The sequence below is a fragment of the Eptesicus fuscus genome, chromosome 4 (genome assembly GCF_027574615.1).
Source record: "Eptesicus fuscus isolate TK198812 chromosome 4, DD_ASM_mEF_20220401, whole genome shotgun sequence".
Lineage (NCBI taxonomy): Eukaryota > Metazoa > Chordata > Mammalia > Chiroptera > Vespertilionidae > Eptesicus > Eptesicus fuscus.
Window position 1 is genome coordinate 108,650,491 of NC_072476.1, and position 20,592 is coordinate 108,671,082.

Here is a 20,592-nt window from a genome sequence, read left to right on the forward strand (position 1 = left end):
CTCTATGATCTGGCCCAAATCTCCTGTTTCAGGTTTACGACTCATGATTTCTTCCTCTGGTATCCCCTACTCCTCAGATTCCAGGTTTCCCTCAGACCCTCTATATTCTCAACACAAGGCTGCTTCTTTAACTCTGCATCCACACCGCTGCCCTGGAACATCTCTTTAGTTAGATAACCCTTAGGCACCCTTCAGGAGAGCCATGTCAACTCTGCCTCCTCCACAAAGTATCTGCTGACCACTGTACCATGCTACGGTCTTCTCTAAATCCGCAGTAAACCCCGTGGGTAAACCACAGCTTGTAGACAGCCTACCGGTCATCACGCTGAAATAGCATCTAAAGCAATGCTATTCAATGTGCTCACGGATGGAGACAAAGAACTTGCTCCAGAACATAATTCAATGCACTGCTTTCTTCATCTGGAAAGTCTTCTTGTGAAAAAAGTGTTGGCCAGACACTAAAACAGGATGCCTAGTGATGTCGCTGATGACTTTCTGGTGCGGATTCCTTAAATTTATCGTGAGCTGGCAACAGGTTATAGGCTGATCAGAATAGCACTGACCTAAATTGTTTCCTGTCACTTAAAAGTTGTTCACAGCCATTTAATGCAAAGACAAAAGCCTTTCTCCTCATTTGAAGAGGTACAAAATGACGTTTCTCCCTAGATACGCTTACTTCTGACGTCCACTGCCCGCTGCAGCTTTAGGACATGCAGTCACGTGAGCATGGAATGAATCAGGGGGTTGTGATTCTAAGCAACAGAAATCCCTTCCAAGATACAATGGGTGAGTTTTAAAGTGTCCAATGTAACAACTGCTACAGCAATGTTAACATCGGTCTCTACTGGGAATAAGAAAGTTAATATTTATAAATTCTACATGTTTTTTAATTGATTTGAGAGAGAGGAAGAGAGAGAGAAAGAAACATTAATGTGAAAGAAACATTAATGTGTGCCGGCTGCCTCCTGCACACCCCCCGCTGGGGATCGAGCCCGAAACCAGGCAAATGTCCTGACCAGGAATGGAACCAGCGAGCGACCCTTTGGCGCACGGGACGATGCTCAACCAACTGAGCCGCACCATCCAGGGCCAATATTTCTCCTCCGTAAAGTTAAAGGCTCCAAACCCAGGAAATGCTAAGACTAAAAAAAACTTGCCGAAACTGGTTTGGCTCAGTGGATAGAGCGTCGGCCTGCGGACTGAAAGGTCCCAGGTTCGATTCCGGTCAGGGGCATGTACCTTGGTTGCGGGCACATCCCCAGTAGGAGGTGTGCAAGAGGCAGCTGATCAGTGTTTCTCTCTCATCAATGCTTCTAACTCTCTATCCCTCTCTCTTCCTCTCTGTAAAAAATCAATAAAATATATATAAAAAAAAAAAAGAATAAAAAAACTGAATACTGGAGCAGAAAAGGACCTGTGAAGTAATCTGTGTTTTAAACTGATTCTAAAGGTCCTATACCACATTCTTAGAGGGCAAACCCACAGGATGGACTCAACACCACGAACTAAACCCTGACTCGGTGAGGACAATCTGACTGTGTGACTTCATTGGCACCATTTTGCGTGTGCCAACCGAAAACCCCACGTAGCAGTTAGGGGTGGCCGACACCGGGGGCGCGGCTGGCTCTCCCTTCAGGAAGCCACCTGCTGCTCAGCTTCAAGGAGAGCTGCCAGCTCGCAGCCCACGGACCTCATCTCAAAGCAAACCTTCAGGACGCAACATAGAAGCGGCAGCTACCGTACTCGAAGAACTTACTTTGTTAACAAGATCTGGCAGCAGGTCTAGGATTTCGAGCAGAGATACTGTAAATGCTGTTTCAAGCCAGCTGTAACAAGAGCAAGGAGAGGACGCTACCTGTGGAAACTCTCGGTGTCAAAGTCACCGGGCCACTTACACCACTTGGGTTATTGTCTGTGTTCATAATCGAAGGAAGTGCTAAAACTTAGTTTGGGACAAATGACAACAGAGATACATTTTTTCACATCCAGGCTCCGAGACGCCTTCAAGTCCAGGTGAAGGTGCCGTGAGGTACAGCGGGCATCAGCCGGGTGGCACTGGCAGCTCTGGGGGGGCACGCCGGGGTTCTCCGGCCTCCCCACTCAGAGGAGCCCCGCTTGGCCGCTGCTCTCATGGAACAGAGGCGAGTCAAAAGGACAGAAGCAGATGCCTTCCAGCTTACCTGCAGTGCTGTCACTCAGTCTGTCTTTGTTTTCCCGTATGGAGCTGATCTCGGCCTGCTGGAACACAAAGATGACTTAAAAGAACATTCCTGATCGTAACGTCCCGCAGAGGAATCAAGCAAAATTTCCTCCCTGGTGTTATCTTACTAGAAACATCCCAAGAAAAGAAGGTATTCTAGTATATATTTAAATATATTTTTATTGATTTCAGAGAGGAAGGGAGAGGGAAGGGAGAGGGAGAGGAAGAAAGATCAGTGATGAGAGAGAATCATTGATCGGCTGCTTTCTGTACACCCCCTACTGGGGATCGAGCTCACAACCCGGACATGTGCCCTGACTGGGATTGAACTGTGACCTTCTGGTTCATAGGTCTACATTCAACCACTGAGCAACACCGGCCCAGCAAGGAAAGAAGCTATTTTAAAATATAAGTGAATAGAAGCGATAATTATCTTAAGTGTAATTGCTAAAACATTAGAAGTTCCAGAATTTCTCAAAGCATTTTCCAGAAATTTCATTTAGTAAGTATAATACAAATATCTTCTAAGATGATAATAACTTTTAAGATCCTAAAACTTGAATTGGTACTTTCATAATGAAGTCAAGTAGAAGTTTTACCTATCTGGGAAATACTGATTAAAATACATGAGAAGTACTTTTTAGCTTTATCATTTTATACATTAACTGCTATTAATATGTTATTATTAATATTTCTAAGAGAAATGTTAGTAAAGACCTGTCAGAGAAGATAAAGGTAATTTTATCACAAAATAAAAATTCTATGTATGGTCTCGGACTGACAATCAATGCCCTGAAGATTTCCTTTAAACCTATGTACCTGAATATCTGTTAAGATATTGCAAACATTCCTGTAACTTCAGAGTGTCATTTCAAAACAAAGTACAGAGACTGGCCAGAAATGACCATGTTTCATCTACATGAGCCACAGCCACAAGGAGGGAGAATTTTTCAGCAAAGGAACTTCTGTAAAAGCCAAAATGCTTAAAATGTAAGTGGCTTACTTTGGGCCACTTATCGAAAGCTGTCTTTTCACTTTAAAAAATGTATGCCTGTTTTTATTTTCCAACTACTTAACCTACAATAAAGTGCATCCAGTAATATGAGGAGTTCTGACAGATATACACCCATGGAGCCACCACTACAATCAAGATACAGAATATCCCATCACCTCTAAAAGCTTCCGCTTAAAAAATAAAATAAATAAATAAATAAATAAATAAATAAAAGCTTCCTCTTGCCTCGCCACAGCCAGTCCCTGCCCATCCCATTCCCAGGCATCCACCACTCTCCTTTTTGCATTTTTCTAGGTTTCTTATAAACAAAATGTCACAGGGTATGAATTTCTTTGTGTCTGGCCTCTTTCATCCAGCATGATGACTTCCAGATTCATCTAGAATACTGCTTGGCCAGCACTCCATTCTTTTTTATGGCCATGTCATATTCCGTTACATGGATAAATCGCATTCTCTCTATCCATTCACTTCTTGAAGGGAATTTGGATTGTTTCTAGTTTGGGGATACTCAAGTAAAGCTGCTATAAACATCTGTGCGTAAGATTTTTTGAGGCACACATTTTAATTTCTCATCGGTAAACATCCATGAGTGGATGGCTAGATCATATGTTGAACTTTAAAAAAAACTGTGTCGAACATTTTTTCCCCAAGTAGTTGTACCGTTTGACATTTCCACCAAGAGCACTAGAGCTCTGATTCTCCTTCGTCATCACCAACAGTTGGTATTTTTAATCTCTTTAAAGTTTAGCCATTCTAACTGGGGTCACTTTTTATCTTCCTATGTTTTTTAAAGGTCTTTATACACTCTATTTCAGAAAATAACAACTTGTGCTATTATAGCCTCCTTGAAGCCATAAGCATAGGAGAAGATATTAGGGTATTAACTGTAAGAGTGTAACGTCCTTGCCTTGCCTTGCATACATATTCATCTTAAGAGTTTATTAGTAAAATCTAGTTAAAGTGAGGGGAGTGATGGGTTGATAGAATCTTCTTCAGATCCAAGTGCTTCCAAGTTAAAAGAAAATTTATCTTTAGTAACTCTTAGATGGGGGAAATAAAAATACAATTAAACCACTGAAATTTCATTTTAACATTGAGGAACTTTACTTTCACCCTAACCGGTTTGGCTCAGTGGATAGAGAGTTGGCCTGTGGACTGAAGGGTCCCAGGTTCAGTTCCGGTCAAGGGCATGTACCTTGGTTACGGGCACATCCCCAGTAGGGGGTGTGCAGAAGGCAGCTGATCGATGTTTCTCTCTCATTGATGTTTCTAACTCTCTCCCTCTCCCTTCCTCTCTGTAAAAAAAAAAAAATCAATAAAATATATTTTTTAAAAAAAGAAAAGAAACTTTACTTTCTTCCCAAGTGTAATTTCCTAGTGATTATTAGGTAAATAGATATTAAATACCCTCCCATTCCTAAAAATAATTTCCAACCACAAGTCTACAGCACCAGGTGGAATAAAACCTAATGAATTTTTAAAGTTTTTCTAAAATAAATACATATTACTGTTATAGTCAGGAAAAAGGTTCAATTTAAAATATACAGTTACTCTCAGTAAGACATCAGAGAGCAATGTAACTTTTCATCTGATTGGCACTGTATCAACTCAGTTTAGTAAGAAGACTGGCGGTCAGGTAAGCTTCCCCTCTGTCCCTTTTTATTAAATGAAGAAATTCATTATTAGCTAATGAATGCAATTTATTTATCCTATTCTTTTGGTATGGAGTCCACGCCAGGAAAATAATGAAGGGTGCTTCGGGATGAGAAGTTTGTAAACCAATCACTGAGAAATATATTCTGTTTTGCCCAGTGTCGTAGAACTTAAACCAAACCTACTAGGTTTCCTACAATTCAGTAGCCAAATTGAACACAGGAAGGAAATACCTGGAAGGGTGGTTCAGCGAAAAATGCTGATTCCTTTCCTGAAATTGGTGTTGAAGTTATTGACCTCGGGGAAGACACATCACTCAACTAGAAAGAGAAAATGAAAACCACCGGTGAAGAAGGCTTCTGCAGAGTCTTTTCTCCACCAGCATCAACGCATTTCAGCCACGCAAACCAATCGAACAGTCATTTTCCTCAGGCCCAATTACTCTGGGGGTAACACATCCTCAGTGCGATTCAGAAACCTCAAATACTTTCTGAAAGTTTTCAGGACACAACTAAACGGCTTTGCCCCTATATTTACTAGAATCAATTTTAACAATCGATAAAACTTACATTGCAGGTTGAGAATATTATTAATGAATATGCTCACATAGTTAAAATGACTTATCGGATGAGATATTGCTCTCAACTATTTGAATGTGGATTATTCTTTTTATGGCCTATGATTCTTTTAATAACAAACCCCAGCCTGTTTTTATTGCCATTTCAAAGACACCTGCGCTTCCTCCTCTATGCAGTAGTCCCTATAACCAGGAATGAGAGCTGCTTTTAAGTCAACCTTAACCCTTAGCACTCGCTTGCTTTTTTTCTCGATTCCTTTATTCTACTCGGGATTTAATTTTTTTAAAAACCCCCGATTTTACAAAGCGCGGCAGTAGAATAAAAAACCGGAGTTTCTTTTCATACAAACTTACTTATTTGGATTTTTTTATATTTCAAATTATTGATACATTCAATGAGTAATTTTAATCTCGACATCCGAGTGCAAAAGGTTAAATGTAATTAGAAAGGCAAATATATTTTAACAGTGTTTTCAGAAAACAACTAAAATTCATTTTTAACTAACTGCTTCACCAGCTACCCGTTCTCCTGCCCTTCACACTAGGGCTGACAAGGAACCGAACTTGTCAACTTAAGGAAAAGATCTCCGTCATAACGACGTTGAGAAATTTCCTTGAGGCTTAAAAAAAAAGATACTGTTCGCCTGGCCAGTGTGGCTCAGTGGTTGAGTGTTGACCTATGAACCAGAGGTTCCGGTTCGATTCTGGTTAGGGCACATGCCCAGGTTGCGGACTCGATCCCCAGTAGGGGGTGTGCAGGAGGCAGCCGATCCATGTTTCTCTCATCACTGATGTTTCTCTCTCTCTCTCTCTCTCTCTCTCTCCTCCTCCCTTCCTCTCTGAAATCAATAAAAATATATTTTCAAAAATAGATGCGGCTCAACTCTTCCGTTTAGAAATAAGAATCAACCTTATTTCCATTCTAATCATCACAATCCTCCAGACCACAATTTGTAAAGAAAAATCTCCCCTGTGCCCTTAAAGGCTCAACTCTAAAACATTCTTTTCGGCGGACACACAGAACAAGACAGCGCCTCTGCTGGTGCGCGTTCCCGGCGGGCTGCGCGCTGTTTACCTGGGCAGGACTCATAGGAGGTGGTGGAGCTTTGCGTTTTTTTGGAGTTCCACTTCTTTCTGAGCTTATTTTAGACACTTGGTCATGCTGAAAGTTGTCACAGGCCAGAGAACGGAGGCGGGTTAGTGAGGTTAGTAAAGTCTGAGCACATAGCTTCATCCAACAAGGAGAAACACCTCCACGGTTCATGCACTTCTCACGGTATCAAGACCAGAAATCTACCCACACAGAAGTCGGGGGTGTGCATGCTCACAGCTTTCTCTCGGCAGCCCATGCTTTAACAGCAAGGAAACAAAAAACACAAGACAAAACCAGCTGGCGATGGTGTGGAAAAGTGGGGGGGAGTGGAGGACGAGGAGTTGTGGGCCACTGTTTGGAACCCAGGACACAGTCCCAGTCTAGCTCTCCTCTTAACGCAGAGCAGCAGTATGTCCCCCACTCCGCATGACTTCCATCCCGTTCCCCAAAGCATGTAAACACAGGGGCAAGGGAAGCCGCATCTCTAAAGGCTCTGGATAAATAAGCCACACGGCTGGTGCGTAACACATTCAGTACTGGGTTTTGTGTTTATAATTTTTTCAAAAACTCTGATGTGTAAATAAACAGCCCAAGATACATCTCGTTAATAATAAAGGAAACAGCCCTAACCGGTTTGGCTCAGTGGACAGAGCGCTGGCCTGCGGACTCAAGGGTCTCAGGTTCAATCCCGGTCAAGGGCATGTACTTTGGTTGTGGGCAACCTACCCAGTAGGGGGTGTGCAGGAGGCAGCTGATCGATGTTTTCTCTCATCGATGTTTCTCACTCTCTATCCCTCTCCTTTCTCTCTGTAAAAAATTAATAGAATATATTAAAAGAAATAATAAAGGAAACAATAGTGGCTATGCTTTTAGAAAAAGCTCCAAAATATCAGGGCAAATGTCTCAATTTCGGTATGACACGAATGACATTTTGAAGCAGCCCCAATTAAAAGGAAAAGCTAAACCTCTGATTTTCATTAAGTATCTAACTTTGCCAGGGATGTGGGTCTATAGTCCATATGATATCCCAAATATTTAAAAGATTGTTATTCATCCTGAGCTTAAACCACATCAAACATTTTCACAACAATAGGAAATATTAGTACATTTCAGAAAAAGATACATATATAAGCAGCAGGTTTAAAGTGACAAGCTTTGGAAATAGGGTAAACCATTTAGAAAATATTTACCACCTTATAACGATGAATCATTTATGCTAAAGATATATCACTCCTTAAATATTTTCAACAGAGTCTTTATGACTTTTCTAGGACCACAGAGTGGTTTAATCGGAACATTTTTCAAATTCTCACAAGCAAAGATGAAAAAGAAAAAACTTCCCTCTCCCAAAGATAAATACCTGCTTTGGTTTTGTTGGTGTCTTTAAATCTATAGAGGAAAAAGTGGGGGGAAAAAAAGAACTATAAGAATCATAATAACTCATATCCACTTGGAGTGGGCGTGGGGGATACACACAATACACACAATACTTAATACTTCATTTTTCTTCAAGAATATGTTTAAAAGAATAATAAAAGATATCAGATTGCACAAATTCCTTTATCCTTTGGGGAAAATGGAGTGGACACACTTAAAACAACACCGGCTATTTTCTTTCACATACCAGCATCCTGAGAGATTTTTGATAACAGAAGGCTTTGAATTCCTGCATTTTCTGAGAGTTTGGAATAATGTAAGGCATTGTGTCCGAGAGAATCTACAAGGGTTAGGTCTGCACCCTTTTTAATTAAGGCCTCCACGACATTAGAGCTGCCGATCTCACAGGCCACCATCAGAGCAGTTCTAAAGAAAAGGCAAACACCACGTTAGTACTAGTTAGAACTGATCGCTGGGAAATCATTTCACGTGTCTTACAAAGAGGGAAAAGAAGATTAGGTGCTGTCAAAACTGTTCTACTTCATCTTCTAGGGAATTCAAAATGGCATGCTATCAAGATAAAATTAGGTAGTTGTTTATTAAAACCTCAGATTCATTCAAATCATTACGCCATATTAGGCCAAATAATACAGACATAATCTTCTAAACAAAATCTTCTAAATATGATGGAATTTAATAGGACCGGCACAAATCCCATTGTTTTTTTCACCTCAAGCATTTCAAATTACCTATACATTGTTAGGATTATTTTAAAAAAGAAACCAGTATGTTTACTTTAATTTTGCATGAAAAGGCATAAGAAATGGCTTATTCACTTTACTACTTAATAATCTCATCACACATTCAATGATGTTCCCAGAGATTTGGGAAAAAAATTTTTTTAAGTCAAAACAGATTCTTGATTATTAAAGCAGAAAATAAAAAAGCAAAGTTAAAAACCATTTCCTAACAAATGGTCCACAATACTGTTCTGGTATTTTGAAAGACTCTCAAAATGTGCATATCCCTGAAATCACGTGGTTTCTCATTCTGTGGTACCTTCCATTTTTGTCCCTGGAATTTACATCTGCTCCATGATCCAGAAGAAAGCGACAGACCTCACTGTGGCCATTTTGCACTGCAAGAAGCAGGGGTATATTCCCATCCTAGGAGACAAATTCAGAGTGAGATTTTTATTTCTTTAAAATATATTTTTATTGACTTCAGAGAGGAAGGGAGACGGGAGAGAGAGAGAGAGAAACATCAATGATGAGAATCATTGATCGGTTGCCTCCTGCACGCCCCACTCTGGGGATCGAGCCTACAACCCGGGCAAGTGCCCTGCCCAGGAATTGAACCGTGACCTCCTGGTTCATAGGTCGATGATCAACCACTCAGCCACGCCGGCCGGACCAGATTAAGATTTTTAACGCTGACACCAATGCCAGAATTGCAAAGGTCCTTTTCTTTCTACATTTAGTCCTGAATTGTCCTGTTGGTCTTATGGCTGACCCCCTGTGATAATCTGTGCCCCTACATCTTAGCACAACTCTTCTCACGGGATTTCACTCAGCTTTTCCTTGGAGCCTCTGCCTCCTGAGTCGATTGTTCCCTGGGCCACCACTCAGAGAGAGAGAGAGAGAGAGTGGCACACAGAGTATGTCGAGGCTCCAGGCACAGATAGATCCCAGGTTTGCTCAAAGATGGTTCTGGAGAAATGAAGGACTTGCTTCCCAAGGCAGCTGGAGGTCTCGCCGCCCATCAGCAGCCTCTCCGCGTGAACTACCTGGGCCCCATGCCACTACTATGTCCTTGGAAGGCAGCCTCTTCCATAACCGTCCCAGGTATCAAAACGTAAGGTAAGAGTCTGTCCATCACTGACACAGGACTGGAGAAAGGGGCGGACGGAAGGAGCGATTGGCTCAATATGCTACCATATGACAACTGGCAAGTCATAAAAACAAAGTTAGATCCCCAACTCATATACATATACATTAAGAATTTAAGCATGACAATATAAAGCAAATGGAAAAATACTAGAAGAATATATATTATTTCCATTATCCTGGAGTGAAGGGGCCCAATTCAAATGACACAGACCACAAGAGAAGTTTTCATTCTGCTGCCGGAAGCCAGTTCCAGCATGTCATAATTGCAAGAGTTTCACCAAAAGGTTGATGGAACTTGGGGACTCAACAAGGGCTGAGTCACATATGTTATAGCTGCTGGAATGGCTAAAGGCATTTCCCCAAACCTGAAAAGGATGCAATAAATTGATTATTTGCTTCGAGACAGCTCAGGGCATCTTAATCTACATGTTATTGCCTCCTGTTGGCCAAACACCTGAACAGCCGGAAGTAATTCCCCAATCTGACAATGGATTCTGTACCTAACCCTATCCCTTGATGTGTATATCTCCACCTTGCCTTAGGACAAATTGTGTTAATAAAAAGCAAGGGGTCCTGAGACAAGGAGAACTTAGCTCCTTTAGCTAGGCTCCTCTGACCCCCCAATGCCTTTCAAAATTACCTTTCGTCTCTGGACTCTTACTTAAGTTACATACAGCCTTTCTCCAGATCGCTGAACCCTTCTTAATGCCGGAACAAGAACCCCGGCATTCTGCCTCTTGAACATTCCCTACAAATGCGGTCAACCATCCTGTTCAAGGTAGATGTTTTCAAGTAGGCAAAGGAGAAAGGTAAGTTACAATAGTGCTAGTTATTTTAGCATGGGGATTTCTTATAATACAATTGCTGCTTAAGGATTAAGTTTCCTTTTGAAGTAGAATTTCAGACACAGTTCTAAAAAATTATCTCTGAGCAGTTATAATACTTTCTGGTATTCAGGGAGTACTGAAATTCAGGGAGTGTGAAGTCTGTACAGATTCCATATGCTCACGTCACAATATCTCCATGAGGTGTAAGTGTGCATCTATCAATTCCCATGCAGCCACAGGAAATGGAACCCTGTCAGCAGGAGCAACAGGCATGTCAACGGATTCTCCCAATAGCCCGGGAGGGTTAGAATCGGCTAGAAGTGGTCTTCACAGCTGGGAAACCCTGACCAGCAGTACCCAGTGATGCATGGGCACCAAAAGAAAAGAATAAAACTCCTCCTTAGACTTATTTTAAAAATCAAGAAACTGCATCTTATTAATATTTAAGTTGATGGGAGACCACATATATATCCTTAAATACAAATATGCATATATGGGAAGTGCATGCAGAAAATGTTTGATTTAGCCCTGGCCAGTGTGGCCCTGTTGGTTGGAGCAAAGGTCATGGGTTCAATTCCCAGTCAGGGCACATGCTCAGGTTTCGAATTCGATCCCCAGGAGGGGTGCATGCCGGAGGCAGCTGATCAATGTTCTCGTTCTCTCTCTCCCTCTCCCTCTCTCCCTCCTTCTGTCTCTAAAATCAATTTTAAAAACTGTTTTATGTCTGACTTAGGGACCAATGGGGGATAATGCTTACATCCATGATGCAGAAGAAGAGTTAGGTTGAAAAGGCATAGAATTCGCCCAACACGTAGTTCTCTAAAGTGCCAGTGGCCCTCAGAAGCACCCACAGTGCCCCGGAAACCATGTCCACCCCCACCCCGCGTGGCCGCCTGGCACTTACCAAATCCTTGAGGTTTACGGGGCTCTTGTGCTCGCAAAGAACCTGCACAGCTTGAAGGCAGCCCTGCGCCGCTGAGGAGGGGGAGCAAACACAAGCCGATCACAAAGCCACTCTCCCAGCCTGGGCACCCCCCACCCCGAGGAAGAGGCTGGGGTCCACCCAGCCTGCCTCCACTCACTCTGGCTGCGTCGAAGAGAAACGGCGCCAGGAAGGTACAATAAGAGACGCTTTCAAATACCGTTTAATTTCAGTGTTAGCCGGCCCTAAAGCCAGCCACTGCCAGTTGCCTGGAGGCAAACATTGGATCTGGCTTTTCCATAACTAGCCCTGAAAGAAGCCTGCAAATCTAACCATCCCAGAGTTCAGGGGTCAACATTTTGGCACTTGAAGTTGTAAGACAGTAAAACAAAATGTTGATAAATGGATTGATGTTATTAATGAATACCAAATTAAAAAATCTGTATCACACATTACTTGAAATCTACGAATGTTTATGAATACCCCTTAGTTAAAACAAACACCTTAAGTTAACGAAAATATCATTAAACCATTCTTTTTGGTTGTTTGGTGGGCAATGGGTGAATTCTAGGTTTATTCCGTGGCATCTCCACACACTCTGCGAACTGAATAAAGTGGGATGTCCAGGAGCGATGACAGAAAGCAGCCCCAGGAATACTCTAGCAGGGTCAGTGCAATGGCTGGCTTCAGGAAAAGGCAGGGTTCGTGTGTCCTACGGCCGAAGCCAAACCAGGAATGGAAGTTACCTGCGTAATGTAAAGCTGTTTTCCCAGAGCTGTCAATGTTTTCGGCCGGGCATTTAGACTGTAAGACAAAAATAAGCAAATCCATGTCAGAGAGTTCAGTTCTACGCAGCTCATCTTTTTCCTGCAAAGCATGATGGGACTTATTGGGAAGAGTATAAACACGAACGGGTCCCAACTGCCAAGCTCCAGGGTCCTATAGTTTCTTATGGGGAGGGAGACGCATCTCCACGTATTCACGACACAGCCACCCCCTCCTGTCCCTTCCCCATCACCGCATTCCTCCTGGATCATCCCCACCAGCTCACAAACATGCGCTAGAATTTCTCATCTTGATGCTATCATTCCCCCCACCCATTTCCTGCCCTAATGCTCTGTCCCCTGAACAAAACCCACCTCTTCTTAAGACCTGCCCACACACAATCCACGCTGCCTCACCTGCCATTCATTCCCGGTGTTTTCCCCCAAGACTCCACAGAAACGTCCTAGTCAAAGTCACCAACAATCCTCGCGCTTCCTCTGACAATGAACATTTTTGTCCTCTGACCAGCCTCTCACCTGCAATCCACTTCCTCTTCACCAGCACTCTGTCTCTCCTAGAGCCCTGCCTGGCCCATCCAATCCTGGTTTTCCTCCCACTGCTCTGGCCACTCCTCCTCCCTCAGTGCTCGCTCCCTAAGCTCTCTCCCTCCACAATCTCATCCACATCTAGAATCTAATGACTCGCAAGTGCATAACTGAACAATGACAACAAAAATAGTGTACAGGTATTAGCTGTTACGTGCCAGGCATTGTTCAAAGAATTGTTGTAAGGCTCCTAACAACCCTCGTTGGATACTATCATTCAGCCCCATTTTCAGATGAGGAAACGGAGGTACAAACCTGTTGGGGTCACAGTGAGCGGCAGAGCCAGGACTGGAACCCAGACAGGCTGAGCTGGAGCCTGTGTACCCAAGAGAGGGCATCTCTGAGCGCGAGGCTTGCTAACCCCCTGCCTCGTTCCCATTTGGGTCCTGATGTCTCACAGGCACTCGAGCCTGACCGAGCCCAATATTCTGGTTCCTTCCCCCCTCTCCCGTGCCTGATCCTCCAACACTTCCTCGTCCGTCAACAGTGTCACATGATTCTAGTCAATGAGCCAGAAATCTCGGAGTCATCTCCAATTTCTCCTCCACGTCCTCCTTCCACCAAGGCCTGTCAATTCTACTCCAAAAACCTGCCCCAGTTCCTCTGTCTCTGCTTCTCCATGACAACCTAGCATGAACCAGCACCTTCTCACCTGGGCAGGCCCAACAGCCTCCCTCCTCCTGGCAGGTCCCAATTCTGAGTTTTCCCCTTTTAACCAACTCTGTACAACTAGAGTGACTTTTCGAATCTGTGACTATCACTCTTTCCTTAAAAGCTCTTCAATTGCACGCTGTACATAGAGTAATCACAGCCTACGCATCATGACATGCATCTTCATTTCTCCGCCTCAAGTGCTTTGCCCCAGGCCCACTCAGTGACTCCCTTTCCTTCCTGACAAGTGCCTTTCTTTCCTTAAGCCATTGGTACTTGCTGTGGTGTCTGCCTGGAATGCTTTCCCCTTGGCTGTCGGCACCGCTGAGTTCTCAGCTTGTCACCTCCTCCGGGAAGCCTTCCCTGACCACCACCCCTCACCTCTCTCAAGTACCTGGTCGTTTCCTTTTAGTGCTGTGCAATTTGTAACGTGTACTCGTGTGCTTGTTCACCGGACTGTAATTTCCATCAGGACAGGGGCTGCTCTGTCCATGAGTAGAGTGTATTCGCAACGCTTGGGGCATGGGGCTCAGGGAACACTTGTTAGAAGAAAGAGTGGAGGGAACAGCACTACCGGGGGAGGGAGAGCACTCATTTGGAATGTGAAGGATTTCACAGGCTCCGTTTGTACTCGCTGCTTTGGGGATGTAGCCACTGGAGAGGGCAAGTGTCTCCAGCAGACAGATAGTAAGAGCCAAGGTCTCGAGAGCCCACAGAGAGGAGTGACAGAGGGTGCGGGGGTGAGGAGTAGCAGGGGATAGCAAGGGTCACATCACAGAGGGTATGGGTTGCCAAGAGGGGAGGTGAAGAACTGACTGGAGAGGCACAGGCCCCAAGGGAAGCACCCCATTAGGAGGACATCAAAGCCTCGGGCTGTACCGACTGTCTACAAACAGCGTGCACACGGACTCTAAGTTCGGGGAGGCAAGAACAGGCAGCGTTGGAGGGAGATGCCTGCCCGCCCTTCAGGGGTGGGAAGAACGAAGGTCAAGTTACAACTGACCAGGCGGTGGCCTAATTTTAGAACAGCACAAGGAACTGTTTAAGGGCTTCAAAGGTCCCACAGAAAAACCAGTCCATTTGCATAACCAGATATACGATTACATCAGGGGCTCGGATATCTGGTCCCTGCCCAGGAGGATCCCTGGCCTGTCAGGTTCACTCTTCCTTCAAATCAGAGCCAGATGCGAAGTCTGGATCGCCAGGCCAGGGTGGGAGTGGAGGTTTTAAAAACCGAGATAAGACCAAGGGCGTGGAGGCAGGTCAAGGCCTCCCCCTTCTCCAGAGAGGGCCGCGGACCAGTTCTCCTCTCCCCGTTCTCCGGGAGAAGCCTCGTCATAAACACAACAAGCAGCCCGGATGCCGATCAGTTTTCCTTGAATTCCGCGTCAGCCCCGTGAAGGTTAAGCATTCCTGGCGCTGGCGGCGGCTGGCACCCGGTCAGGCGAGACAGGAAGCTGCGTGACCAGCAGAGCCGGGCAAGCTGCGGGCCGGGACCAGGTTTCTGCCCCAGAACGGCAGGCCCGGTGAACGCAAGATGCGGGCCCCAGCGGGGCGCCCAGGGCGAGCCGGACGGACGGACGGACGGACGGACAGTACGCGGGGCACCCAGGTTACTGCTGTGCTGTTCCTGAAAGCGCCAGCTTGCCTTTCGACGGGCAACAGCTGGCTGTTTCGGGAAGGGGGGGCTGTCGGGGTTGCGTTAAATAGTCACCTGTAAAGCTCTCCGGAGGTCGTCACCCTAAGCGGTCACGGTAAGCTTCCTGGCCAGGTTGAGGAACCGGGCCGTCGGCTTAAAATGATGCGAAGGGTAAGAACTAACCGCTCGTCGAGTTCCGTACGGGGAAGGAATGGCTGGGGTTCTGGTTGGCGAGAACCGCCGGGTACTGACGACCGCAGAGAGGGGACCAGGAGGGCGGAGGGCCTGTGCTGGGAGGACCCCCCAGCAGGGAGCAAGGTGTTTGACGGACTCTGTAAAGGGCACAGGCCTTCCAAAAAGAAACCAGGAGCGGATGAGAGGAAAGAAAAAGCTGGATGTCAGGAAGACACTCCAAATCCCCCACCGGTGCCGTTGCCACGGAAACAATCTCCTCCTCCCTGTCATGTCGGAGCGAGACTTCTGAGAAACCCAGGGTCTGGGGTGGAGTTTAACCTTTTGCCCTCGGAGGTCGAGTGTGGCTCCACACGGTTAGCATTAGAATAAAGGAATCGAGAAAGAAGCGAGCGAGTGCAAAGGGAGAAAGAGGGAGAGAGGCAGTGAGAGGGAAAGGGAGAGGGAGGGGGAGGAGCAGGAGGGGAAGGAGGGGAGGGGGAGAGACAGAGGGAGGGAGAGGGAGGAGAAAGAGCATTTGTTCCTTCACCGTTGAGGTTACAGTCACACTTTGGAGGTGACAGGTGTGTCGCGGGAAGCTGCTGCCTCTTACCTGAAGGAGCTTCCGGATGCACTCGTGGTGGCTGTGCTTGGCTGCGAGGTGCAGAGCGCTGTGTCCTACACAGATTTAAGGGAAAATAAAATGGGGGGAAGAAAAGGCCACTCATGTTCCATCTCTTATCTCTGTAACGAAGACAGCCGTGAGGAAATAAACTCTTCTCCAACAGAGACGGGGTTGTTGTTCTTAAGAGCCAGGCCTCAGCTTCTTATCTCTCACGTTCAGGGTGACAGCGGCGGGACAGCACAGAGCGTGCGGCCCCCGATGACACGCAGGCTCCCAGCGCTGTGCTCTTAGGGGCCTCAGCGCTGCAAGCTCTGCTCCCAGGCCCGTGTCCACAGCCACGCCAGCTGGGGACGCCACCAGCAAGGGGACCCGATAAAGGCCGCCAGCAGCCAGCAGAGAGCACCCCACGCCCGCCCTTCCACCCCCACCCCTGCCCTCTCCTTCTCTCCCTCCGCTTCTCCTCCAGCCCTGAAGGGAAGTGATGCGAGTTCTCAGAGTCTAGGTCGCCGGGTAGAAGGAGGAGAAGCGTGATAAACACGCACCACGACAGCAGGTCTCTCTCCAGTCCTTCAGGAGCACAGCCCCGACGTGAGCCTCGGATGGCTGCGCACAGGTAACGGGAAACCCTAACCCTGCACCCACCTCCCGCCGCGGCCCAATGGGCCTATCCATGGCATTCCTATGGAAGAGGCTGAGGGGCAGCCTGGGGACCTGCCAGCCCAGCAGGCACCCCCCACCCCTTGGCACTTAGGGGCTGCTCCCTGCTGCCGGGCTCTCTGCCTCTGGGACCGCCACCCGCTTGCTCTCTCGCCCCCTCCGATGCCCCGGAACCACTGCCTCCAGGTGAGAACCCTCCTGACCTCCCACCTGAACCCCGATTCCTCCCAGCCCGGTGACTCCTGCTCCCTGCTCCCTGCGCCACGCGTCCTTCTTCACGGCACACAACAGCTTCCGGCTTCTTTCCCACTGCGCCCCCCTCTCCCCCAGCCACAGGGTTAGGTAGCCGACTGTTCTCCTTCCCCCTCTAGAATGTAAGCTCGGGGACCACAGCACTGGCCTCACCCCCCGCCGTATCCCCGGTGCCCGCGGCACGGCTGGCACGGAGTGGGCTCTCCACACGTGCGCGTTCCTTTGAATTATGGGGTGTGCGCATCACCGACGCCTGCGGGGCAACCGAAGGTACCACGGCCGCCGGCCCTCCCAACGCACCTGTGCAGCTCTACAGCCTGCGCTTCCCCGGCGCCCGACCGAGCGGCCCCCACGTCACCCCTGGGCCTCAGCACGGCTGACACTTGACGCTGTGGGTGTCGTCCTGGGCACTGTAGGCTGCTAAGCGACATCTCTCCTCTACCCGCTAGATGCCTGCCCACTTAGGTTCATCAGAAATGTCTCCAGACAGTGCGAAATCTCCTGGGGGGGGGGGGGGGGGGGGGGGGGGGCGTGCAGGGGCCTCAACCCCAGCTGAGAACCACTGGCTTAGGGGAACAATTCCTTTTACACGATGGTCCCGTCTCCAAATACCATTCCTCCTTCCCGAGTTAGTCTTCACTCTGCCACGGGGAGCGGAAACCCCCTCGTTATTAGAGGACGAAAGTCTAGGAAACACCGTATTTAAAACCCGGAGGGTGTAGGGTCACGGCGAGCTCCGCGAGAGCCTGTGTAAGGTCAAAAGGTCAGGTTCCTGTTTTCTGATCTGAGCTGGACGGAGATTTTTTTTTGTTTGTGTTGCTTTTAATCCTCAACTGAGGATATTTTTCCATTGACTTTCAGAGAGAATGGAAGGGAGAGGGAGAGACAGAGAGAAACATCGAGGTGAGAGAGCAAGACATCGATTAGTTGCCTCCTGCATGCACCCCGACCAGGGCCGGGGAATCTGCAACCAAGGTTCGTTTCCTTGACGGGAATCTAATCCGGGAGCCTTCAGTCCGCAGGCCAACACTCTATCCACTGAGCCCAACTGGCTGGGGCTGGACTGGGAGGTTTGAAGGGTATTCGGGGGGGGGGGGGCTGTTTATGGGGGGACCTGAGAGGCGGGTGAGGATGAGGAAGATTAGGAAATGAGGAGTTAGGAGGACAAAGGTCTTCCCCTCCCCTTCCTGCTCTTACTGCACGAGGCCCCCTCCCGGGCTGGTAATGCACGTGGTGTGAGTGCAGTTACATTATCCGTTGAACAGGCTTTCGGGGGCTGCCTGGCTCCCAAGCATCATGTGGCCCAGAGTCTCTAAGGACAAGCACATTTGAAACGAACACTTTACAGATGAGCGTTCGGAGCCCATCCTGAGTGTAAGCAGAAGACCGTTTATGCCGAGTAGGCACGTGTTAACGTTGGTCTGTGCCGCGGACCAAAGCTATCCTAGCTAATAAAAGGGCAATATGCAAATTAACCGTCACTCTGTCACAAAGATGGTGGCGCCCAGAGCCACAAGATGGCGGTGCCCAGTCCTCTCAGCCCCGCCGGAGTCCCCCAGTCCTGAGGGGGGGGGGGGGCGGGCGGGGCAGTGGCCGCGTGAGCAGCCTGGCAGAATGCTTGCTTCATCACCACAGTGACGAGGCAAGCGTTCCGCGCCTGGCCGTGGATGGGCCTCTGGGCAGTGGGCGCGGAGTGGCCAGGCCCCGCAGAGAGCTACTGGCGCACGGATTTGTGTGCAGGGCTACTAGTTTTAGATAAACAGCACCCACTGCACACAGGCTCAGCTCCCCACACAGGGCGGCAGCGGGATGTCAACCACTCATCATAAACCAACAACGGCTTTCACTCAACTCCCAGCGTTCCGGTCCTGAGACCTGAGGTACGTGCTGTGCTTCTACAGAAACCAGATTCGTTCACTCCTGGGCCCCGTGATCCGTTTTCCTAACCAGGAGCATGCAAGTATTTTTCATTTAAAATGGTCACAGAATTCGAACGATGCATCATTCCCTGGACAATATCCGAGGCAAGATGCCGCTCAGTGCTAATGTCAAAAAAATAAAAAAAAAAAAAAATCTCTTCCCCAATGCTAAGCTTTCTGGAGAATATGTTAGATTAGTAACAGAGTCTCGCGGGGCTGAGACAGTGCGTACGTCTGGCCCGTTCAGCTGTGGGTCTGTCTGGAATATCAGGAAGCCACTTCCCCAGGCACATGGCGGGGCGATGCTAATTCAAGGGCATTGCAGCAGACCTTGGCTCTAAGGGAAAAGGCCAGTGTAACTTACAAGGCAGGAGTTGTGGCTATTCCCGGGCTACTCCCAGGGGGAGCTGGGATGAAAGATGACCGTCTTTCGGAAATAATACTGCAAGACTGAGGCAGGTTGACCCCAAAGACCACTCCGGTGCGAGCTGAGCCTTTTCGTGCCGACCTTCACCGTGCAAACATGTTCTGGATGAATGAAGAGCAGGGAAGGCACAGGGACTCCCGCCCTGGTCCTTCCCCGGGACTCTGACAGGCCTTCTTGAGAGGGAGCGATGGGGGCCGGAGTGTTAGCCACAGGAAGGACCTGGGCCTGGGCGGTCAGCGCCATCACATTTATCTCGTTTGCTGTGACAGGAGAAAGGCAGTGTTGCTCTAGATAATCCAGCAGACGTTTCCACGCACATCCTTTGCACCCGGCTTCTTCCTTCTTTTGTTCTCGGGCTCTCGCGCATGCTCTCAAGAAATCGTGACAAGTCAGTGCCTCGTTCAGACGGACGTAAAACAATAAGCCACGGACCAACGTGCTGACCTCGTTGCTAAAAATGTTGGGCGAGAGCGAAGGGACTGGCAGCGCTGAGACGTCTTCTACTCGCCTGGAACGCCTGGCCAGCGTCCTGGGGCCACAGAGTGCCGCGGATTCCATCGGAATGCAAGACATGGACTGGCAGCCCTAACCGGTTTGGCTCAGTGGATAGAGTGTTGGCCTGCGGACTCAAGGGTCCCAGGTTCGATTCCGGTCAAGGGCATGTACCTTGGTTGCGGGCACATCCCCAGTTAGGGGTGTGCAGGAGGCAGCTGATTGATGTTTCTCTCTCATCGATGTTTCTAGCTCTCTAGCCCTCTCCCTTCCTCTCTGTAAAAAAATCAATAAAATATATTTTAAAAGAAAGAAAGAAAGAAAGAAAGAAAGAAAGAAAGAAACAAAGAAAGAAAGAAAGACATGGACCGGCAGATCCCAGGAACTGGCCCAGAGGTGCAGCCAGGAGGAGTCTGCCCCTCCAGGGTTGCTCCTTGGAGGGCAGTGGCACCGCGGTGGACAGGGGGGTGCAGGTCGCACTGCCCAACGCTTCCCCCAGGCTCTTAAAAATCTGAGTTAGGGCCCTGGTGGTAAATACAAACTCTACCCACACGAACAAACCCGAACACACAATCCAACAACATACCTCCGCTTCTTAAGAGCTTTTATTAGAGGAAATACTACTGGTAAAATATTTTTTAAGGGGGGCGGAGGGCAGGATGTAGAGACTATTATCAAATGTGATCTCAGCCGTGTAAAAATGAGCCAGGAAGTCTGAAGGAAACACAGCAAAACAGTAAACTGTGTTTCTTCTTGGTAACAGATGCCCTGCTCCTCGTCTTTACGGTCTTGTGTCTTTCCCAGATTTTCTACCAGGAGCACACCTCAGAGCACCT

General features: G+C 47.6%; 1 protein-coding gene across 2 annotated transcripts in view; it reads right to left on the reverse strand.

The window, feature by feature from the left end:
- Positions 1 to 20,592, reverse strand: part of RAI14 (retinoic acid induced 14) — a 133,898-nt gene that overhangs the window by 10,390 nt on the left and 102,916 nt on the right. The window contains exons 5-13 of one of the 2 annotated variants that reach the window (XM_054715333.1): positions 15,998 to 16,062; positions 12,300 to 12,357; positions 11,536 to 11,606; positions 8,975 to 9,081; positions 8,163 to 8,341; positions 7,899 to 7,927; positions 6,521 to 6,607; positions 5,102 to 5,188; positions 2,181 to 2,235 (exon numbers count right to left, since the gene is read on the reverse strand). In XM_054715333.1, the coding sequence (XP_054571308.1) occupies positions 2,181 to 2,235; positions 5,102 to 5,188; positions 6,521 to 6,607; positions 7,899 to 7,927; positions 8,163 to 8,341; positions 8,975 to 9,081; positions 11,536 to 11,606; positions 12,300 to 12,357; positions 15,998 to 16,062 (738 nt within the window). The remainder of the gene's footprint in view (positions 1 to 2,180; positions 2,236 to 5,101; positions 5,189 to 6,520; positions 6,608 to 7,898; positions 7,928 to 8,162; positions 8,342 to 8,974; positions 9,082 to 11,535; positions 11,607 to 12,299; positions 12,358 to 15,997; positions 16,063 to 20,592) is intronic. The other variant, XM_054715332.1, reaches the window with a different exon arrangement.